Raw genomic sequence first — 24,503 nt, forward strand, 5'->3', positions numbered from 1 at the left:
GTAACAATATGTGGCACTGAATCCTCCCCCTTCTTTCCTTGCTATGCTTAGCTTAATCTGGAGGTTTAAAGCAGTTACATAACTAACAAGGTGGTCAGAATTACACCAGGACAAAGTCTGAAACCACATCTGCAAATTTTCATATATTTACAATACCTACACATGGCAAAAGCTTGAGAATGTGTTGATATAGTAAACTTGTGAATTAAGTTCAATTTTTCTAGCCAGTTTTGCATCCAAATAAGCACTTTTTACTCAACTGCCGAGAAGACAAAATCACACCTTATACTGCGCTGTTTTCTCTGAACAGAAAACACGAAACTGTTAAACCATACCACTATAAACAGACATTAATTTCTTGCATGACCATTTCTTGTCCATAATTTTTCTAAAGCTTATATTAATAAGAGCTTGAGAAATGGGAGGAGTAGGTCAATCTGCCTGTCAAGTCTAATTAGGCAGAAATTTGCCATTTAAATTTACCACCCATATTGCTAAATGTTGAGGTGATGGTTTTAAACACAGAACATCTATAGTATTTTAAAAATAATGAACCTCAAAACTGAAAGTCACTCTAAAATGAATGTGGAAAGATAAACTAGCAAATGACAATTTATACAAAAGATGGCATTTCAATATGATCTATTCACAAAAATTTTGCATGTTAAATCTGGTCCTTTCCCATTAATACTTTCAAACATCATAAGAAATCCTGCATTAAATTCTCACCTTTTACAAAGGATCTCCTTTAGTGACCGGCGAATGTTGTGGCGGATTTGGGAGTTGGATAACTGACTGGCATTTTTTACAGCAGGGGCTGAAGGCTGTTTATCCCCTGATTTTTTTGCTAGCGACTGCTCACTTGGATGCACAGACTGTTTGGCTGTGGGAGCAGAATGCTTTGATGGTATTCGGTATTCAGATCCAGCACTGCCTTTAGATGAAGACTGCTGCTTAGATGAAATTGGATACTTAGATGAAGCTTGCAGCTTAGATAAAGTTTTCTGTTTGGACAAAGTCTTATGTTTAGAAGCAGCAAGTTGTTGAGTTGCAGGAATAGGTCGTTTAGCTACAACACGATGTTCCACAGTATTGACTGGCTGTTTTGGTGCTGCAACTGATGGCTTTGAGGACGTAGCTTGCATACTTGTATTGGACTGTTCATCCACAGATGCAGAATCAGATCTCTTGGTGTCAGCTGCACCCTCTCGTTGAACTATTAAAGAAAATATATTTTTCCAGAGTGAAAAGTCTTATGTGATGCAATGTTCGTGAAGCAAAATCATTGCATCTTCATCAAAACGTATTTCAATTTGACATCAAAATGAAAGGACCTCAAACACGCATTTCTGAACTGAATAAAGTTTGGGAAACAAATACTGTGGATTTACTGATTCAGTCTGGAAGCCTTAACGACATGGCCTTGTGAATTCAGCCATGCATTGTATACAAAGTTGACTTGCTTTATCTACTAGCAAGTTATATTCAGCTAAAGTAATTCGAGTTAGTGTGGTGTTTGGTAGTTCATCCTAAAGTAACCAGTTAGTGCTAGTACTAGCAGGCATCGGTGGCCTTCTCAACATGGCCTTCTAATGTTCTACATTCTAGAAAGAGACATTTTGCAAAAAGTGGAGGTAAATTGACTAAAAGGAGTCAGAATCACACTGCTGTAAACTAAGACAACGAAGAATTCATATTAAACGCAGCTACATTATTTTTTAGCAAACTAATTACTATACAATTACAACGTGGTAGTTGACTATTCTGGATATTTATTGAGTATGCTCTGAATTAATGCATGTATTCAATGTCATAAAAATCCCACCCCATTATCTGCTTATGAATTCTAGTTTTGCTTCATCAATTCATCCAAAAAAGCTTAAAAATATCAGACTTCAACACTCTGAAGTAGAAGAATGCAGGATAACTAAATCATTTATAAATTATTACAGCAGTATGCACATATTTGAATTAGTATTAGCCGTTGAACTGTGAATTCTGACCTAGAATTCATAATACTCAATTCCTACTTTTACAGCAGCAAAATATTGCATTTTGTAAATTTAAAACAAAATGCTGGAAAACTCAGGTCAGATAGCATCTTAAATTGTTCACTTTATTTCTCTCTGCACAAGTACTACATGTTCTGCTGAGCATCTAAGAAATCAGAATGTGAAATTAGAATGTGCAAAGCCATAAATTCTTTTCTTGCATGGGTAGAACAATGTCTCATAATGGCTTCTATGCTATTTTTCAGTTCTTGTAGGAAAGCTGTACATGATGTCTCACCGACCTATCTCCTCACCCACCACAAAAATAATTATAATTAACTTGTTCTGAACATGCATGAAAATTGACTGACAGTTAACTTTAGAAGTCACCTTTATTCTTCACTTCTCTTGGAGAATAACTTGGATTGTCTATCTTTACATCAACTTGCATGTGCATCATTTTTGTGCATTTGTTAGTTGGGGTATTAGAACAGTATACCAAACTATAGTATACTAAAATTAAAATAAAATAACTGAAATATTCTGGTGTCTTTCAGCTTTGTGGAGTCCCACAAAATAAATCCAGTATATGAACAACTGTTTAGCTCCAGTTGCTTGGGATTCATCTTTTGTTATTTAAATGTTATAACTAATTGGTTTTAATTTTCTGATAACTGCTTACAATTCTCACTAAATTTCCTTCATTTCATTGTACTGTAGTTATTTTTAGAAAAGCACTGCAAAGTTAATAATTATTAAGCTTGGTCAAAACTAAAATCAATGCTCATGAGCAATGCCAACAGCATGATTTGCTGTGATTAACTTTAGTTAAGCTTGTGACTGGTCAGTTGCACAACCACCTCAAGGTGTTACACTGAGTAACAAGTTCTGGATTAAAACTGCATGCAATTAAAACAGGACTTTTTAATGGCAAAGCTGGCATATGTTTAACAGAACAACGTAACTGGATCGCTACGAACATAAAATAAAATTAACTGGGGAAAACATAAAAATGCAGCTTCACTTTAGCTGGCATCAAAATAAGAAACAAAGCCAAGATTGGGTGCAATTCAGGAGATCCTCTCTCAATTCTCCACCCCCATCCCAACCCCAACCACCCTAACATTCATTACACGTACATTACATAACCTGAACTTGATAGTTGATTTGTTATGGGCTGCCTTGAATCATCCTTCACTTTTGCCATGGCTATTTGTTGCAGCGTAATACATGCTTTGTTACCTACCTTTGTCAGATTGCCTTCATTATATTCTCATCCATCAAGTCCCATTGCAGGTGGCCTCAATGCACAACTTCAGTTCAGTACCACAGAACTGCAGCACATCAGTGCTGTTGCCTTTCAGATGTTTCTCCCCCACCCTAATGGATAAAAGATTCCACGGTGCTATTTACAGAGGAATGATGGGTGAAGGAGTGATTCCAGCATCCAAGCTACCCTTCAATCAGCATCACAAGGTTAACCAGTTATTTACCTAGATCTGTGCGGAGTTTAGCCATATTCTCAAAGATTCATGGGAAGCCTTGACCACTCAAATTGTCAGGGAAGCATCCAGGAAGGCAACAAATATTGCAGGATACTCTGACAGATGCACATGGAGGCCAAACGCAAATAGGAATGCACCATCCAAACTACCCATCCATCTAGTCAAGCTCAATTTGCAACAGGATATGTAGATCCCTATAGGACTCATTAGTTATTTTAGAACGTGCAGAACTGCAGTGAAAGTCATTCTCAACTCTAAGGAAATATCCAAGATGATATGGGGAAAGGGGGGTGGTGGTGAAGCTTTACTGTGGATAGACACTAGTTGAACTTACATTTAGATGAGCCATTATTTTACTAAATAGCCAAAAAGGCTCGAGGTGCAGAGTGGCCTACCCCTTCTCCTAATTTAGCATTTTTTGTTCTGATGTCAAAGCTGCAAAGCACTCTGGGACACAAAGTGGACATCAAGGTATCAGAATATCAATGCAGCTCACTTTTCTTGTTACCTCACGTATGCTGTTGCATCCAAGTAGCATGTTTTTAAAATCAATGTGCTCAATGAAGAAAAATGGCTTATGAATGATAGTAAGTAATTAAAACCAAGTCATTTGTGCACTGTTCTGCATCATGTAGCTGAAACTTGGCCCACATCTTTTTTACTACTGGTCGGTATACTTAGCTACTAATGTTTCAGGTAAATCCAGCATTTCATATCTCCACCCAAGAAATCACAGTTCAATAATTACATATTTTAAATTATTTTGTGTTACAGCAGGACACTTTCCATCAGCAATGACCTATTTTTGCCATCAGCTATCAATGACCACTTTGAGATTTTAAGATTGAAATCTATTTGTCACAGTAAATTTAATTAGTTTAAGATTTGTTCTGACCAATGAAAATACTGCAAGACAAATCAGAAACGTTCTTTGAAGACCAAGTCAATCCTAGTGTTACTGAAAAATGCTTCCATTGCAAATCTCTGAACTCCATTTCTATAACCATCGCTAGTGCCTATTCATTTATGATTGAATTTACTCACTTCCTCAATATTTTAATTAAAAATACAAAATATTTACACAAGTTTTGGTGATGTAAAAGCTTCATCAAAAATGCATTGTGTAATATAAATTGCTGGCATGAAGATTCATACATCTAGCTGATATAGAACATTATAGAAATTTCCTGAGGGTGTATATTGTGATATCAATTGTTAGTACAAAGGGAAGACTATGAATTTTCCGTAACTTTCTTCCATGCTAGTCTTATTTTGGACTTTAAGATATTCTCTCAGATGTTAAGTCACCACAAACTAAGTTCAGCAGGTTGCAGACTTGAACCCTACAATGGGAGGACTAGCAACATCTGGATAGACATGTTCCCACTACATAAATACTATTTTGTGGAAGGCACCACCTTTCAGACAAGATGAGGCAAAAAAAAACTCTGCTTGGCTTTTCAGATGGCTGTACACCATGTTTGAAGCATAGTCAATGTTTGTCCCATAAAAATCAGATTAACTTGTCACACATTATTGCTGAGACTTCACAAATAAAACTGTCCACTTGATTAAGCAGATGCCATTAACAAGCAACTTAGTGGTTTTGATTTCTTTTAAAAAAAAGTATTATACAGCCCATAGATGTTTCTTTACTGGGTGGTTGCCATGTTAAAGATTTAGGTTGCCTTGTTAATCAGATGTTAAACTGTTTCTATAGGTCTATTCCAACTACTTTGGTGAATTTTTAAAGGTTCCATTTCAAGTAGTGCAGAGCTCACACAACGAAAACCAGCATTCCCCCTTCACCCATTATCAACAAACCAAAATCAGATTTAGCTGATAGTTTGACTTATTCTTGCTTCTGGGTATTGCTGCTGTAGAATATCATATCTTAAGTCATTTCCAAAGTTACTGGACATGAAGCACTGAGACTATTACCACATTTAAATTTTAATAATGGATATTTCATGTAAATATAATAAAAATGGCTGAGGATGAAATAAGCTAAAATTTCTACATTAAAGAAATAAGCCTTTTAAATTCTACTCTGCAAGCCCTGGCTTCACTATTAAGTAATTTACTGACAGTGTGTATGTGCAGCAAGGCAAGTCCACTCCAATCAAAAAGGAAAATACACAAAAGACAAAGCTATTACCAATCACAGTACATTTGGAATTACTTAGATGCTTTCAGACAGTGAGAATAATAATTCATACTATGTAAATTTGATTCACCTCCAATTCAATCATAAATATAACTGCATTGTTACCAAGTTGGAAGAGACAGTTCTGTAGGCTAATTTCTACTTCTGTCATCTGACTTTTAAATAAATCATCACATTCACCAATGTAGTTTCTCCTCTTTGTTCTATTTATTCAAACCAAACACACACACCTTTACTCTTTAATAATTTTTCCTGTGGTATAGCCTTAGGTTCTTCAGTTTTACTTTCCTGTCTATTCATTACAATATGTTCAATCCGACCAACTAGTTGACGATCAATGCACAGAAGTATCTTTCCTGTTTTTTTTATATGCTGAAGGAGCTCTTTTCAGAATGCTTCCATGGATGGCCAATAGCAATATTATCTAGTGAAATTACTAACACTAGGCCCCCCCCCCCCAAGGTTTAAAAATATAATATTCTCTCTGCTAATAACTGTGCATTAGGCTCAAGATTCACACTATCGGAGCCAGAAATATCTAAGCACGGATTTGTAAATACCTGTACCTGACACTGTGTATATGTGGCTTTGTGCCAGGAAGTGTCCAGATTTCCATAGATGATGACAGTATGCAGTGTACTGCCTTCTGCTAATATTTTAAAGCAAAATGCTGCTGTACAACTCAAGCAGTATGTGGCAAGTTTTTGTTAGTATGGAAAAACTTCATGTTGCGCACCACAAACCTTTCACTTTCAAGATATAACAGTTGCCACGTAATATAATCATAACATTCTAACTGAGTTGTAATCCAACTTATCGGTTGTCAAGATCTTCTGGAACCATGTTTTATGGATATCCAGCTGTTTAGAAATATCTTTTCCAATGGCATGGAGGAGAATCAGTAAAAGAATGAACTTTCATTTATCTGGCATTTGTGACTACTGAGTATCTCAAAGCAGTTCAGTTAACAAAGCACTTCCGAAAGAGATGGGAAGGCATGCTGCATGAGGATATTTATATGCCACAGTAGGATACAGATGGGTTGAGTCAGTGGGCAAAAACTTGGTTGATGGAGTTTAATGAGGGAAAGTGTGAGGTCATTAAAGGAATCAAAAGGCAGACTATTATTCAAATGGAGAGAGACTGCAAATAAGCGAGATTCAAAGGGATCTAGGTGTTCCAGTGCATTAATCTTTGAAAGGTTAGCAGGCAGATGCAGCAAATAATTGACCTTTTAATGCAACGGACATGGAATTTAGAAAGAGAGACCATTTGTGAGGTTGTACCTGGACTACTGGGTACTGTTCTGACCCCTTATTTAGGAAGAGAATATATGAGCATTGCCCAGAAGAGATTGATTAGTCTAATTCTGGAATGAGAGGGCTGTACTTTCAACAAATGGCTAAAACCTGAAACTGTATTCTTTGGAGTTTAGAAGAATGAGGGTGACCTTTTTGAAACATACAAGATCCCTTAAGGGGCATGCAATGGTAGATTTTGAGATGTTTCCATTGGAGGGATAATCTTATACAGAGAGACATAGTTACAATATGAAGGGTGGTCATTTAAAAATCAGGTGGATAGGAATTTCTTCTTGCAGAGGATATTGGATTTCTAGAATTGTGTACCCTGGAGGGTTGTAGAGGCAAGAACACTGGAGGTATTTAAAAGGAGGTGGATACATTTTTGAAAGATTGGAGGATTAAGGGCTATGGGGAATTGGCACAGTAGGAATTGAGGCCCGAGACAGATGAGCCATGATCCAACCGAATGGCTGGGGACAAGTGACCTACTCCTGTTTCTGTGTTCTGTGTTGTCTTATGATTTCAGTTGTGAAGACTGCTGTACAACAGAAAAAGCAGCAGCCAATATGCAGTCCAATAAAACCAATATAAATAATATATTTTTTCCAGTGATGCCCACTCAAGGATGAATAATGCCCAGGATCTTGGGTGAATTCCGCTTTATTTATTTGAACCTGTCATGGGATCTTTTGCACCCAAGTTATGGACAAACAGGAGCTCAATTTAACAGCTGATTTGGAAGACAGCACCTCTGGTTTACGTGCACACCTTTCAGGAGTGGTTTGAAGCCACAGCCTTCCGACAAAGAAGAGGGTGCCATACAATACAACAGATACTGGCTGCAGTAAAACTTGAATCAATGCAATGGTTAATCTGAATTATCATGAATTACTGAAATCAAGGCCATCAGATTGAATTATCATTTATCTGATATTTCAACTTTTTGTTAAGTACAGCAGTTTTGCGACCACTCAAGAAGCCTTAGGCAGAATATAATTGACAAGGTGGTTTGCATTGTCAGAAAATCTTGAGAATAGCTAGCCATTGCACTGGCAGAAGTTACATTGCAAAGGTTCTGCCAGAAGGACACAGGTCTTGTCAGCAGAGTTGGTACAGCAATTTATTCTAAGACATGGGTTTGAATTCAGGTCTGACTGAAATGAAATACGTTAGTGGCTTTTACTGTCCAAATTAAAATATAAAATGGAAATCTCAATCTAGTTCACTAAGAGCCTATCAAAAAACCTATCAATAATGAATACTAATTATCTAATAACTTTTAAAAACCATCCACCCATGATGAATATTCATAGACTTTAAAATGGCCTATTTTATAAACCCATTTAAGTGCTGAATTCGAAACTCAGACTGAAGTTTGAAATCACTAACTTTAGCAGATATAAAAATTGTAACTGCTCTAATAGCAGCAACCCATTCAGACTGACAGGTTATGCCCATTTCAGTACAATGGTTACAGATGCTTTACCAAATTGAAAACAGAACCTCTGTACCTCATCGAAGGACAGAACATTCTGTATATTCAGGACAACAATGTACTACCCTTTCAACAAAGCCCCTTCAGCTGACACCATGAAACTTAAGTTTATTATTATGAAGTCTATAAGCACATACCCAGAAGGGCACCTTCTCACCTGCTCATTTCTTCAAGGATGCCAGAGAACACTAAGTTGCTTGTGAAATTTGAAGCACTTCCCTAATGTAGCTAAGAGCGAGGGGTCCGGTTTCTTCTGATAAATGGTCATCAATCTGAAAAATCAACTGTTTTTCTTTCTAAAGACGCTGCTCGAAACTGATTTTATATCAGACTTCAAGTTATTTTGAAGCCATTATTTAAGTGTTTAGAGTTATTAAAAAATATTAGATACACCCAACACATGACAGCTGTCAGTTCCAAGTACACTTCCTATTGATGATAATCCTAACCTTGAAGAGAAGTTATTTATCAAGCCTGATTTAATTACAATGCAAACAGGCTTCCGCGCAAGGTGAAATAAGAACAGAAAATGCTAGAAGAACTTGCAAGTCAGGCAACATCTACAGAAAGATGGCAAGTTTCAGGTCTAGCATCATTCATCAGAATCCCAGAAATTTGTTAGGTCCTTGAGCCAAAACATTAACTGTTTCTCTTTCTACAGATGCTGCCCGACTTGTGGAGTGTTTTCCAGTATTTTCTGTCTTTATTTCCACCATCTGCGTGTTTTTTTTCTTTCACCTGTGCTCAGCTACAGACACAGCATAAGTAGTTTTTTTTTAAAACTGCTTTTTTGCTTCAGCTTCATGTAGATGCAAGGAAACATTTTGCATGTGAAACAAGGATAGTAGGTCTCTACACAGTGTCCTTACCTGGCCGTCTTCTTAATGTTTAACAATATTGAATGAAAGCAGAAATCAATTATGAAATTTTGAATCCAAATCCTTTCGTATTTCTCACACCCAAGGCTGTTCCATAAAATGCACAAATGGATGCTGAAACACTCTGTAAAGAATTTCTAATCCAGTTTTGTTAGTTTTATGCTGCAATACAATAGACCTAACTGTACAACATATTCCAGCACACTGGCATGAAATTGTAGTCCATGCTTTTATGCAACTATCCCCCAATTATTGAATTCCAGCTTCATGTGTTGCCCCAAGGTGCCAAGCATGTGTGAAGAACATTCTTTGGAAAGCTGGAAACAACTCACGTGCTCACCTTGTGTTGTTCCCGTAATATTTATAGTCTTGTTATTTATTCCTCTCACGACCTCACATTCTTGTATTCGTTATACCATATACCAACATACCTCCCAACAGCCCCTTTGCCTTAAAAATAACTCCCTGTTCTTTAAACTCCCGTCTTCTATGCACTGCTTCCTCACTCTACTCCACGCTTGCACCAAATGGACTCCCTCTGCATAAGAACTTCTCCTTTAAAACTCTCTGCCTCACTCTCCACTTTTAATCACATATCTTTAAACTTTAAAAACTTTTAGTTATCCCTTCTAACATTTTACCCCATTTAATACCTTTCCACAGTGAAACTATTTACATTATAATGATGCTATGAAAATGCAACTTGTTTGGCAACCTGTAACAACAGTGGCAAGGAGATAGCAACTGACCATGTCCACACACAAACCAAGAATGGTGGGAAGGGTCAAGCAGTCATTTGACTCCAAAAGACAGACCTTTCAGAAAATTGTTCATTAAAATATAAATGTAAATTCATATTTGTAATGGGTCAAGTACAAATTATGAAGTACGTTCTATGAATAAGTGTCCCAAATATACAAATTTTGCTTTCCACCACAATTATTCCAAATTGATTCATAATCATTTGCAAACAATCAACCAGAGGGTTTGCAAATGGAAAACACTACAAGACTTCAGGAAGACAAAGAATATAGCAGAATGGAAAGTAAGATGGTATGAAACAATGCAATCTGCAGAACTGAATGTTTTAAAAATCATGGCCAGGAAGTGGCGTCTGCTGGTCAGGCAGGTATTTATTGCACACTCACTGGTTTGTCTGGCCACTTCAAAGAGCAGTTAAGAGCTAACCAAGTTGTTTTGGGAATAATGTGTAAAGCAGAGTAAAGACCACAGGTTTAATTCCATTAATGACCATGGTGAATCAACCACTTGTGATTTTATGGCATCCAACCCTCAGTCACTTTTACTGATCTCACTTTATTTATTGTTATTCATTGACTGAATTGGAAGGATTTGCAAATTTGCCAGATAATACTGCATTGATTCATTATTAGGAGACAGGGACTGAGAGGCTATGAGAATAGATTTGAGGTAGTAGAGCTATACCCACCCAAATAGTTATGGATAGAAGCAAAGCTTCACCCAGCTTCCTTAAGATGGGTAAATTAGTTACTATTTTCTTCTGGTTGGCAATTCAGAGAGGTCATCAAGAGTCAAGAAATATTGCAATAGGATGTGATTCCCACTATTGTATTTTCAAAGGAAGTGTCGATAAATGTTTGAATTAAGAGGGTTAAGAACTTAGGAGAAAGTAAAGCAGTAATTAAATTCAGATTGATCTTCAAAAGGAGTGGTACACATTGTGAGCGAAACGACCTTGTGAACAGTAGACATCTTTACGTACAGTTTATCCCAAATTCCAATTCTTATATTATGGGAATTCATGTTATAATCAGTGGATATCACATGAATATCCACTGCGACATTCATGCTTGGTTCCTTATAAATTGTACAGCATTTCCATGAATATTTGCTGAAGATTCATGTAAAATCTTAAAGTCTGTATTTTAAGGTTTTAAACAATGGTGGTGATCACTGCATAATCAGAGTATCATGACAGAGGCAGAATTCTCTGCACACCTGCCAAATGTAACCAGCAATGCAAAGAAGCTGAAGCCAGGATACAGATTTTCTTTAAGAAACTGTCAATGCTAAGCTTAGTCTAGCTATGGCCTGATAAAGCATTCCCTCTATTCAGCATCATTCAAAGTTGGCCACAGTAGAGGATGGTCAAGACAAGAGAAAATAAGAATGGGAAATGCTTAAGACAAAGAACTTTTGTAAGTTTCAACTTTATAAAATAGCATCCAGAATGCAACTGTTCCAGTCTGTGTTGTACCAAGCTCTTAATAAGCATACTTACTTGTTATGACACAGGAGATGACCATTTTGCCAACTCCCAGCAATCCCATCAGTTCCTCTCTCCATGCTCTCCTCCAACTATTCTCTGTCACACGCTCATCAATGCAACTTCTTTTGATTTTTTTTTGGGCCATTTACCAAGGGATGATTTCCCGGAACTGATTAACCTACCCACACATTTTTGGGACGTGGAAGGAAACCAGAGCAGTTGGCGGAAATCCACATGGTCACAGGGAGAACTTTCAAACTCTACCCAGACAGCGTATGACATCAGGATTAAACCCAGGTCACTGGAGCTGTGAGGCAGCAGTACTACTCCCGTGCCATCCTTTAGTCACAAAAATGGCTAAAGTACTTTGGTTCAGTGTGGTCCATAAAGTACTATTCAATTCCAAAATATCGTGCAGAAGAAAGGTTTGAAAAGTAACGAGTAAATGCAACTTAGAGTTAGCCACTGTCTCACTCTAACATAAGCAAATTCAAAATTCTCCATGACCTTAATAATTGCATGAATGGAAAAAAAACCAATCATTTAAAGCAGCACATATTTGTCACATACTTTTGAGTAAGATGCAAGAAGAGTTGAGAAATCCTGCTTTGTTCTTCTTCTTTGAGTGCCATTATTTTGTCTTCCAGCAGGAAATTTGTAAAATGGCATAACTTTGGCCAGATTGTGCTCTCAAACTTACAGATTCTGACTCAAAAGCAAAACACTACTGAGTTAACCCTGAGACAAACAGATTAATATACTATCAATACTGTTAGGACAAGTTGCTGTAGCAATTTCTCAAATTGTCTAAGCTTCCCCAAAAAGTTAAAACTGGATTTTCTTGACAAAAAAGGTTTTTCTGAATATACTTTAATATCCAAAAATTAACCATTCAATTATTCAAAGTAACGTGTGACCTGTGTTCTGTTGAACTTTAGCCAGTGTTTTATATTTGTGGCTTTCAATATTCTTTTGCTTAAAAGTAGCCAGTAAAGGTAATTCCAACTCACCACACATCACTTTAAATGTTGACTGATATGCAACATCAACCTCAATAAAGCCGAAGTAAATGCAGTAATACAAGGGGTAAGTTTGAAAGTTTTAGAAGTTCAAAAATAAAAACATGATAATATTTCTCAGTTCCACCCTCATTTTTAGGAGATTGCTTAATGCATATATTCCTGTTGTCATCTCAAAGCACCACCCCATCCAGGACTTGGCAGAGATGCCCATGTCGATCTCCAACTGGCTAACAAGATGTGGAGATTTCACTGTGATAAATCCACTCACTCCCTTCCATGTTAATGTCAGCCTCCCAAAGACTGAACTTTTCCTACTTCATGGTGTGGTACATAAAGGTGAAAAGCAAACTTGATTCAGACTTTTTGCCAGAAATCAATTCCTTGAGATACTAGCTTTAATTCATTTCCTCTGTGACAGATGAAATATTGGCCCTTTAAAAAAAAGTGACTGCATTAAATGTATGGTATTTAAGAAAATATTCTCATTCTCCAATACATTGACAAGGATCGCACAAATTGCAGCACACTAATAACATTGTTCATCTTATTAAATCCAACATAAGTAGTGGAATAATAGGTCTTGAAAGAAAGTTGTAATGTCTTAGATTTTTTTTGACTTGTCAGGCAAGTCGGAAACTGTATAATATCTCATTGTGTTACTTACGAGAACTACTGCTCCTAAGCATTTAGAATATGCAAGTACTGCATGATAAAGTGTAAATGGCTCTAATGAGAAACATTGTACCTAATGGCTCTCTTGATGGATATCTGCTGGGTTAATTTTAAATCTGAAAGTTTTAAGTCACCAACGTGTAAAACACAATCTTTCCAACCATCATAAATCCTCTTAACCAGTCTAACTCAACCACATGCCATCTCATCTGTGGCTGCCAGTTGACTGAAGGTCAAGTATATATGTTATAATGTACATCAACCCACAGTTCCCAATGAGCCACTATGAATAACACTTGCCCAATCTCCAGCAGGTTTGTGAAGATCTATGTTCAGTTATAAAGGGAACTGTCACTCTAACCTCATTATTATGATTTTTTTCGCCACAACATGCCCTATAAGCTACTTTATCAGCACCACTGGCAAGCCAGGAAGGAGAAAGCTGGGGGAGTTTGCAATTATAGCACGTACAAAAGCTGTTTCCATCATAAATAGCAGCTGTAATATAAAGCAACATTCAAGATGTAAGATAATTTAAACTTATGAAAGCAAGATTACCTCTCCATGAATGAAGAGCATCTCTTCATGTTTTGGAGCAAATATCCTCTGACCTCACCCTGCTTAATCTAATATCTTTACTTGTTCTTGCTCATGCAATACACATACCCCTCCTCCATGAAAGCAGGCTAAGGCTTTTTTTTAAATTATTTGCATAGCCTGGCTTTGTAATAATGAATTTAATTTGAAATACTAAATAGAAATTTGTTACATGTTAAAATGACCTTACAAAAGGACTTGAGACTTTAAAATGGAGTGTTGACATTATACCATTGCTTGAATTACCACATGAGAGGCAGAAAGGAGGTCCCCCTCATAACTTAGTCATGATGTTATGTAATGCCACGTTATCTGCAATTTTCCATCAGTCCAGCAAAGCCCAGGTCATTCCATATCAAAGGCTCACGAAGAATCAGTCTTGGTCATCCGGGATGCTCCACAGCAGACAGATATAAATCGCTTCCAATGTGTACGAGTTGCTTCATACTAACCTGATCAGCAACTTTCTTGCTAAATTACAGTAGCTAAAAAATATTTCCACCAATTATGCAGTGAAAATGCATATACACACTGTGACTATGAGACGTTCTTTCACGGCATTCATTACCAGTGCAATTTTACTTATAACTACGAAAGGTTAATTGAAGAACCAATATTCAAGCAAAGTTATAAACTGAGCAAATAACTTGGAATACTTTTAACCTTTCATTACAAACCTGGCTGGTCCTGTCCCAGACAGTTTATGAATGTGCTGAAACCTTAGTGGATGAATGCAAAGTGATCTAATGTGAAAGTGTGCTGCTTCACCAAACACAAGAGGCAGCACATGAGCTGGCAGATGATTTAGAGAAGACTAACTATGGGTCTGTTGCTTCCTGACAGATAGAAAACTGAAGCACTATTTAAACTATAACCTTTTCATGCAACTCCTGCTATCAGCTAATAGATGGGACAATGGCAGAGGTCTTTATGTAGGTTTCCTACTGGGTCTGTTGATTAAGCACTAGAATGTGGTGCTATAGTGCAGAAATCCTTGGAGGAAAAATGTTTGGACAAGAGCAGAAATTACGGGATTAAATTTAAAATGAAGATGAGTCCACAAAAAAGTCTGAGTGCACATGGAACACAAAAATTTTTAACCTTCACGGACACAGAAGGATCAATGTCTGACTAGAGAGAACTTGCATTTTGTAAGGGAAAAGAAAAAAGAAAATAAATGAATGAATGTTGAAAATTACTATATGATACATACACGATTCGTAAAAAACGGAAGTTGGTATCACATTCTTTTCTGGTTTAACAGCGTTGTAATTATGATCAATCGTCCATGTCCCTGCAACAGTGCTCGATACAGTTTCCTTTAGTGGTGGCATGGGGCTCTTATGGACTAATACTACCAATTTCCTGGTCGTCATTTCCATTGCATTTGATTCTTCACTTTTGTGAGGAACAGCTGTTGGAGGTTTCAAACTCGCCTGCAACAACAATAGTTTAACATTACAATGTAATAACCATGTTGCATACCTTCTTCAATCACACAATCATTCATTTAACTTGGCTTTTGAATGTTCATTTAAAATAGAATATATTTTCCTTTTGCACATGTTGAATAATAGTCTGGAAAACTGGAGGTTTTGAACACATTTTCCATATCCTAATCAAGTAAAATTTCATTACTACCAAACCCTATCCCATGATTTTACTAAATAGCATTACGGCTCTCACTGTTTATGGTGGATATATGGACATTAGTGTGATGTATCCACTGCTGAAGTAAAGCAACTAGAAGCAGCCACATGACTACTTCTAATACTTGATGATGTTGGGTACACTAAAATCAAATGGTGAACAATCTACACCCAATATTGAACAAGAGCATCTTCACAGCCAGACATGGTTACAAGTTGACTCGAAGCTCTATTTTCTTCTCAACTTGAAAGTGCTGGATCCCAAGATGCATCATTTATAATTTAGTTTCAGATCTGCTTGCAACTTCCTTTTTATCTATTAATTATTTTCATACTTTATCCAAGGTGATCAATCTCTCCTTGCAACTTCCCATTCTGCACTTCAATCATGCAACAAAATGCTAAAAGAAAATGCATCTTTTAAGACATTTGACTACACAAAAACATTCTGAAGCAGAACAAAAAGGGAGAAACCTGAATGACAGACCAAGAGAAAAAAGGACATAACTAAGTTTGCCCAACTCTCCAATGGCAATGACATAGGTTTAGAGACATTTGCCTGAAATATGAACTGTATAAGTGGTGGGAACTATAATGAATTGGATCATTTAATATCTTAAATTTAAATAACAACAAAATTGTTAAAATTCCACTGTCTGAGGGAAAAGCCTCAAGGGACATTTGTTGTAGAGGCTGAATGAATCCTCTAAAACTGACTTACTCTGATGTTTCCAATCTTACTCTTTTAATACTTCTTGCTCCTCTTTTTTTAATCAATAAATACAAGAACAGGCACCACCCTTAAAAAACATGTGCCTCCGTTAAGATTTGGGTAACCATGCAATGTCAATGTTGGACAAATTTAAAGCAATTATGGTACAACTGAAGTTCAATATTCAAAATAGGCTTCTTCAAAGCCAGACAAAATGTGGATATATTTTTTTTCCAAACTGCAGAAAAAAAAGTGGTTTCCAGTTTTCTTCCTCTTGATTATTTTTGTATGCTTTGGTTTTCTTCATGCTTTATTTATAAAGGAACATTGCTTTGTCTTTTGCATCACTCTCTCAACTCACCGAGAGTCCTTTTAGAAAATGACAAATGTTTGACATAGTTTAATATTTCAGATCCAGCACCTATCAACTCTTTACAGACACTGAACAACCTGCAACATTTCAAAGTTATTTTACCACTGTCAATTAGCTTCTGCCTGCACCGATTTCCATGAAAAGAGTAAACTCAACCGTTTAACATCCATATCAAATTTTTTAAAAAATTACAAGATTGAGTCTTCTTAGCAGAAGAGGCAATTTCATACAGAAGTACCACTGTTTTTTTTAAATTTAAAGGATATGGGTATAACAGGTAAGACCAGCATCCCTGCATGTCCGAGAGAAATCGGGTGATGAGCCACCTTCTTGAATGACCACAATCCATGGAATCAAGGTATTTCAATGGTACAATGCTATTGGTTCCAAGGAGTTCCAGTAATGATAATGGGCAATACATTTTCAAGCTGGGAGGACTTTTTTTGCAAGGAAAACCTGCAAGTGCCTGCAATTTCTGCCCTTCTAAGTGGCAGAATTGATGGACTTAGGTTTCGACCACATGGTAAGAGTATACATGGTAAGCGAATCTGTGGAGACAGTGCTGTTCTCTTTGCACATATAGCTAATGTAGAATGCAGCTGATTCTATGGTTCTTTGATAAGAATAGGAACAGCAGAAAGTGTTATCTTTTACAATTGACCAACTGTACAAAAATTTTAAAACAACTTTAGCACTAAATGCATCATGGTACAAAGATGAAAGGTTGAAGTGATTCTTAATATTTAGGCCACAGTGAGCTGTACCTGGAGGAGTTTTAGAGGGCACTGATTAAGGTATGCAGAAAAAAAAGCAATGAGTATTTTTTTTCCCCTAATGAAGTGATGAGAACTGATTCAATAGTAACTTTTAAAATGTAAATAGGAAAATGACTCGATGGGAATAAAGACAAAGACATAAGGTGAGAGGAGGGAGTGGGATAACCTGGATTATTTTTCTCAAAGAGTGGGTGCTGACTTATTAGGCGGAATAGAATGGTATGTCATATGCTCTTCAGATTGAAATTGCTTCCAATTTAGATGCTAAGGGGCAGAGAAAAAACTATTAGCAAAACTTTACAAATTGTGAATTCACAAGGCAAGGCCAAAATTAAATAAAGTTTTAAACTATAAAGCCTAAGCCTCACATGTATTTTTGTACATTCTTCAAAAAAACTGAGGAAAACATTTACTGTACAAGTCACATCAAACTAAATGTGTTAACAGAGAAATGTAAAGAAGTAAAACTGAAAGTAATATCAATAATATTCAACTTTTAACATATTGTGTTTACACTGCACTACCTCAATCAGTGCAGTGACATTTCAGTGCATCTAGTTCCAAATTACTATTGGGGATCATCATAACCTTGACAATACTCCTATTAGGTAGTTTTCTGAAATGTACAGGTGTCAATATTACTGCAGCAACAATTACATCCATGATTAGAAATTATTCAAACTGCCATCTGATTTAAAAATGGAAACCCATGTTTAATGGCATTTAATGACAACCACTGAAAAGAAAAAAAAACTTAGGCAGTGCAGGAGTCTCAATCAATGGGTGCTCAAGAATTGGTCAGAGGCAGAAGTTGCCTAATAACCCACTTAACTTAAATATGCTGCCTAGGACCACCTAATTCTGCAAGTAATAAGGCAAGGTAATGCAGCTATTGGGAAGTGCCTGTTGCAAAGGTTATCACTAACTGAAAAGGGAGGTGAAGTGCAGAAAATTGCACTTGCCACATACCAGAAAAAAACTGGAACGAGTACTTAGTGTCTTGCTGCAAGGTCCACTCCTATACAAATGGAACTGAACTCCACTGCCTGTAGCGTCTTAAAGAACACTTTCTGCATTATTTTTCAGAAATTATCCCTTTTCATCAAAAGTTTCATTGAACTTTCAATGTGCTTTTTATTGTAAATCAGACACAAATGGATTTATTTCTCTTTACCTCTGCAGAGGATTTGGATGAAGTTAGCTTCTCTGGCTTTGATTTTCCCTTCTCTTTCGGTTTTTGTTTCTGACCCTTGGCTTGGCTGAGTGATTTCATGGTGGCTGCAGCATGTTTGAGGATGCAGTCATTGCTACAGTACACAGAGTCAGTAGAGGCGAGGTTGGCACACCCCGGCCCAATACATTTTGGTACTGCTGCAATCTCCACTGCCTAATAAAAATAATCAAACAATAGTTATCAATAAATTGTATTTGTGCATTAATTCACAATCACTGAATATACACATGTATGGAAATCTACTGAAGAGGTCTTTAATTGGCATTAACCACGGTCAACCACTCCAATTATTTAACCAAAAGATACAAGTGATAGAAATGTGAAGATGCTAAGCTTAACTAACATTCAGAAGATCTCAATAACACCAAAGCTAGACAATATTTTCACCCATTAATTGGACAACAAAAATGGAAGAACACTGGATAAAGATGGGTTTATGTCCTTTTGCATCCTTCCATAGCAAAGGAAGTAATTGTCCAAAGGATCAAATTAAAGGGGAGGGAAATTATGTAGACTTTGTTTCTGTAATCATCTGTCCAAAACGTAACTCCATTGAAAGAGGATAAAATGTTAGTAACTTGGGTGTGATATGGAATAGTAGCCTGCTTTCCTGAAATTGCACCCGAGGTTCAGTTATTTCTATAAGCAAAAAAGGGACAAAAACTTAATAGTAACAATAATCTGTTGATTCCAAAAGCTGAAAGTGCAGTGCAGATGAGAGCAAATTGGTTTTACACAATTTATTAAACTCCCACATTAAATAGGAAGTGCAGGAACAGATTAATTCACTGTAAAGATTCACACTGCAAACCTGTGGAGGTTAATTCAAGTCTCTTTCAGTCAACATGACTATCAATACACAAAAGCTTACATACTTTACTGAAGATGTACTTGACAGCACTCAATGAAGAAGAAACATAACACTTGGAAAGAAATAAAACAAAATGCCCAAGTTATTCGTAGAATATCTAAATACATGTAAATATTTCTAAGCAGCATACCGGCTTAAATATTTTAATTTTCTTCTTGCCACTTGGATTAGCCGCTTTCTCAATCCTGCCCTTTATTCCCTGGTCAGTGGGAGTGCTTCCATCTCGTTTTCCAGCGGTGGCACTCAGCTCATCAGTGCCAGTAAGGACTGGTTTACTTTCCTGTTGGCCAGGCTTCATTTCTGTGGTACCCAAACCTTTGGTTGGAGAAGGACTACAATCAGGGCAGATATAGTCCTCTCCATTGCGTTCTAGTAAGCGTCCTCTTGCCATTGTAATTCCCACACAGTCACCATGGAACCATTCTTCACAACGATCACAGCAGATCATAAACCTGCCAAGAAGACTTGAATTAGACGCTACATATGCAGAGTATTTTATAATTCAGAAAACAGCCTTGGCATGAATATTTAACTAAATTACACATTCCATGTATCAATCATTATCATTTGCTTTATTTTTTGAGGCATGGGTAACAATGGCAAATCCATCAATTGCTGTATGTCCATAAACACCCCCAAGGTGGTGCACATGAGCCTTCTAGGCCACTGCAGTCCTTCTAGTGAAAGTATGTCCACAATGCTGCTGGGTGGAGATTTCCAGCATTTAGACCCAGTGACCATGAAGGATACATTTCCAAACCATAATGTTGTGTGACTGGAGGGGAATTTGCAGACTATGGCACCTCTCTGGGCCTGCTGCCTTTACTTTCCTCGGTGGCCATGAATTTGGAAGGTCCTGTTGGGAACATCTGAGAAAAGTAATTGTAAAGGTGTTTTGTAAATGGCATAAGCTGTAGCTGCATCGCACTAGCAGTGGAAAGAATAATTGTTCAAGGTGGTGGATGTTCAAGTATTCCAACTTCCTCCTGATGTCAACTTGCACACTACGGAAAGGCTTTGCAGTATCAAACAGCGAGTCACTCAGCTCAAGATACCAAACTTCTGACATTCTCTTGCAGCCACAATATTTATGTGGCTGGTTGAATTCAAGTAAATGGCGACCTCTGGAATATAGATAATGAGGGACTTTGCAATAGTAATGGTACTGAATGTCAAGCGTAGCTAGTTAGATTCTCTCTTGTTGAGACGGACATTGCCTAACACTCTCTTGTGGTGCAATTACTATTTGTCACTTATCAGCCTATGCCTTAATATTGTCTTGTTCATGCAGTTTCATTTTCTGAAGAGCTGTGAATGGAACTGAACATCCCCATTTCTAACCTTATAATTAAAGCAAAATCATTGATGAAGCAATTGAAGATGGCTGGAGCAAGGACATTGCTATGCAGCACTCCTTAAGTGATGCCCCAGGACTGGGATGATTTACCACCAACAACCACACCATCTTCACAAGATATGACTCTAATCTTTGACGCCCAGTCAAGGGCAGTCAATCTCACCTCACCCATGGAATTCAGTTCTTTGGTCCACATTTTGACCAAAACTGTGATGATGCACACAGAACTGGAGAAAACCGGGAACGCATGTGGATGAGCAGGTTATTGGCACATAGCCAAAATGCCTCAAAAGTGAACAACCCCTTCCATCATTTTGCTGACACTTGAGAGATGTCTTATGGTCTTATAACCAACAGCACAGTAATTAGCATTTTTGTAACATGTATTTTTGTGGACAACTGTGGCAATTTTCCACACTGTCAATTCGATGCCAATGCTGTAATCGTACTGCAACAGTCTGGCTAGAGCCGTAGATAGCTCTGGGGTACAAGTTTTCAGTATTTTATCTGGGACGTTAACTGGTCCCACAGTCTTTACCGCCTTCTCTGCTCACAACTTTCTCAGTTTTCAAATGGAATAAATTGAATTGGCTTGACGAAAAACAAAAAATTTCAGAAGCTGGAAATCTGAAATAAAAACAAAATATTGGGAAAAACTCAGGTCAGACAGTATCTGTGGAAAGAGGTTCAGTTAAAGTTTCAGGTCGAAGACCTCTCATGAGAACTGAGAACGAAAGAAAATAGTCTAGGTAAGGTGGGGGAGGGCAATAAGTGGAACAAAGGGAATGGAAACACAGATTGCAGATGCTGGTATCTGGACCAGCACACATGTACAGTTGATGTCTCAGTTCAAGATGCTTCATCTAGTCCCAGATGAAGGGTCTCAACCAGAAACGTTGACTGTCCATTTCCCTCCATAGGTGCTGCCCGATCTGCTGAGTTCTTCCAGCAACTTGTGTGTTGGAACAAAGGGAATGTCTGTAATAGGGCAAAATAGTGCAGCCATTAAGTGGGAGGTTAAGCTCTTTGGTCTGTGTAATGTCTTGCAGGTTGCAGTGTGCCCAGACAAAAGATGAGGTGTTTGGTGGTGGAATTTTGATCTCATCCATTTCCCAAATCTCTGCCCTCACCTATTCTCCTCCTGGACAGAGCAACATCAGAGCACCCTGGTCCACAACTTCCAACCCACCAGCCTCTGCATTCAACCAATCTTCCTTCACAATTTCCATCAACTCCAACAAAATTCCACCACTAAACGCATATTCCACTCCCCCATCCACCCCACCCTTCAGCATTTCAAAGGGATCACTCCCGTCGCAACTCCCTGGTCCGCTCTTCCGTCCTTGCCTACTACTCCCTATCTTTTGCCGCTTTCCCATGCAACCGCAGGTGGTGTAATACCTGCCCTTTCACTTCTTCCCTTCCCACCAGCCAGGGACCCAGTCTTTCCAAGTAAGGAAACAATTCACTTGCACTTCTTCCAATCTAATGTACTGCAATTGGTGTTCACAATGCGGTCTCCTCTTCAAGTGGAGAAACCAAATGCAGATTGGGGGATCACTTTACACAGCACCTGTGCTCAGTTTGCAGCAGTGACTCTGAGTGACCAGTTGCCTGGTATTTTAATTCACCATCCACTCCCACTCTAACCCCTGTCTGTGGCCACCTGCAGGACTCAATAATGAACTCTCCAACTTTTGACATCTTATTCTCTTTTTCTGTTTATATCAGAACTACCCATTTTTCCTTGCCAATTCTCTACCATTTGTAAATTCTGGCCTGCTGGGCATGTCTCAATAGGCCAGATTATACAACATCACCCAGACTTCACAATATTAGCACTACATTACACAAATAAAAGGACCTTAAATGGCCATTTAATTACCATATTATTTCACCCTATCACCCTTTGTTTCACCCACTGTTCTCCCCCACCTTTTCTGATACCGAGATGAACTTGTTTTCTCTTCAGTTCTGACGAAGGGTCTTCGACCCGAAAGGTTAATTGTTTCTCTTTCCAGAGACCTGCTGAGTGTTTCTAGCATTTTCTGTTATTTGGCTTCATTGACAGTGGGAAACTTAGGATGAAGTCAGGTTCAATCACCAACTCTGCATTTCTGGCTGAAAATAATACGGGTTTGCCTTTGCCACTCATGCACAATGACCTGCCATTACAAGTTGTCAAAGTCAAGGAGGTGCCCGTAAAACATTACCCAATTCCAACTACCGATAAGATACATATTACTCTCTTAGTCTAGTTCCTCCCTTCTAACCAATGAGTTTTTTCCCCCTTCCTTTAATTGTCTCTATTTTCTTCAATAATGTGCTGTCGGCTCCCAAGTCCACATAATCCACAATCACTCCATTTATCCCACCCCTTCAACCATTATTATACCACCTCTCAGAGCTCAGCTAAGCTACAAGACTTCTGAATTATCAGTGCTACCTGCTTCTAAGTTATTTTCTATCATCCTTTGATGGAATTCACCAACAGCAAATCAGATTTAAAAAAATATTTGCCTACACTAAAATCTATTTGCTACAACTTTGTCCTATTTCAGCTTTAACATCTCTAATTTTTTTTTTCCACTGTTTACAATATTGCCCATCTTCGTGTAATTGCAAACATGGGTACGTTAAGGCTTCAACAAAAGATCCTCACCTGGAAGTATATATATTTGCCATATGACAACAGGTTTGCTTTATGAGGAGTGACTGAACAGACTGGGTATGTATTCTCCAGAGTTTAGAACAACGTGAGGTTATCTCATAAGAGGCTTGACAGGGTGTACATTTCCCTGGTTGAAGAACCTGGAACCAGTCTCTGAATAAAGGGCATGCCACTTAAGACTAGAAAGAGGGTGGTTAATCTTAGGAATTCATTAGAAACCTTAGGAAGCCTCAATAACAAACTTCACTCAAAACAGAAATTAATAGATTTATGGATATTAAAGGAACCATAGGATATGGGGATTGTGCAGGGAAATGGAGCAGAATTAGGTGGTCAGCCATGATCTTGAAAAGTGGCACAGCAGGCTTGAAGGGCCAGATGGCCAATTCCTACTTATGTCCTTCACATCACCCTATGGCAATCAAGGAACATGCTCCATTATCCTTATATTTTGTATCTTGCTACTCAGCCTGCTTTCAAAGCAAGTTAACAAACATGCCTTCAATAATTTGCTCTTTCAAAAAACTAGAACAGATTAAAACAGGCCTTGTTCAGTGCTGATATAATATTTAGTTTTCCTATGTCACAACAATAATCACATTTCCAATATACTTCCCTTTGCTGTGGTGCAATCCAGAGGATGGGCAAGACACTATATAACCATGTAAAACATTAAGTAGGCTCCTCTGTGCCTAGGTCCAAGGGCTTTCTACCCAATGTTCCCACATCTCAGGAGCAATCCACAACTCACATATCCCACTATTGTCACAACCATCCCTTTTCCCATTACTTTCTCAGCCTCTCACATCTACAGTTAGGATCGTCTACTTATTATCTCCTTGCATAATCTGGACTTTAAGGCATTAAATATCATTAAAAAGGTTTGGATTAAAGTTTATTAATCACGTTATAATAATGAATTATAGTAATGTGTGTATTTTGAGAGTTTCAAATCTTCCAGAGAACAGCAACGTTTCA

General features: G+C 37.7%; 1 protein-coding gene across 10 annotated transcripts in view; it reads right to left on the reverse strand.

Moving 5' to 3' along the window:
• Window positions 1-24,503, reverse strand: part of LOC127578673 (death-inducer obliterator 1-like) — a 113,253-nt gene that overhangs the window by 47,847 nt on the left and 40,903 nt on the right. For all 10 annotated transcript variants that reach the window (XM_052030940.1, XM_052030948.1, XM_052030938.1 and 7 more), the window contains 4 exons: window positions 19,628-19,949; window positions 18,567-18,779; window positions 15,096-15,318; window positions 730-1,216 (listed from right to left, as the gene is read on the reverse strand). In XM_052030940.1, coding sequence (XP_051886900.1) covers window positions 730-1,216; window positions 15,096-15,318; window positions 18,567-18,779; window positions 19,628-19,949 — 1,245 coding nt within the window. The remainder of the gene's footprint in view (window positions 1-729; window positions 1,217-15,095; window positions 15,319-18,566; window positions 18,780-19,627; window positions 19,950-24,503) is intronic.

This window comes from Pristis pectinata, chromosome 16 (assembly GCF_009764475.1).
Source record: "Pristis pectinata isolate sPriPec2 chromosome 16, sPriPec2.1.pri, whole genome shotgun sequence".
In the NCBI taxonomy this organism is placed as follows: Eukaryota; Metazoa; Chordata; class Chondrichthyes; order Rhinopristiformes; family Pristidae; genus Pristis; species Pristis pectinata.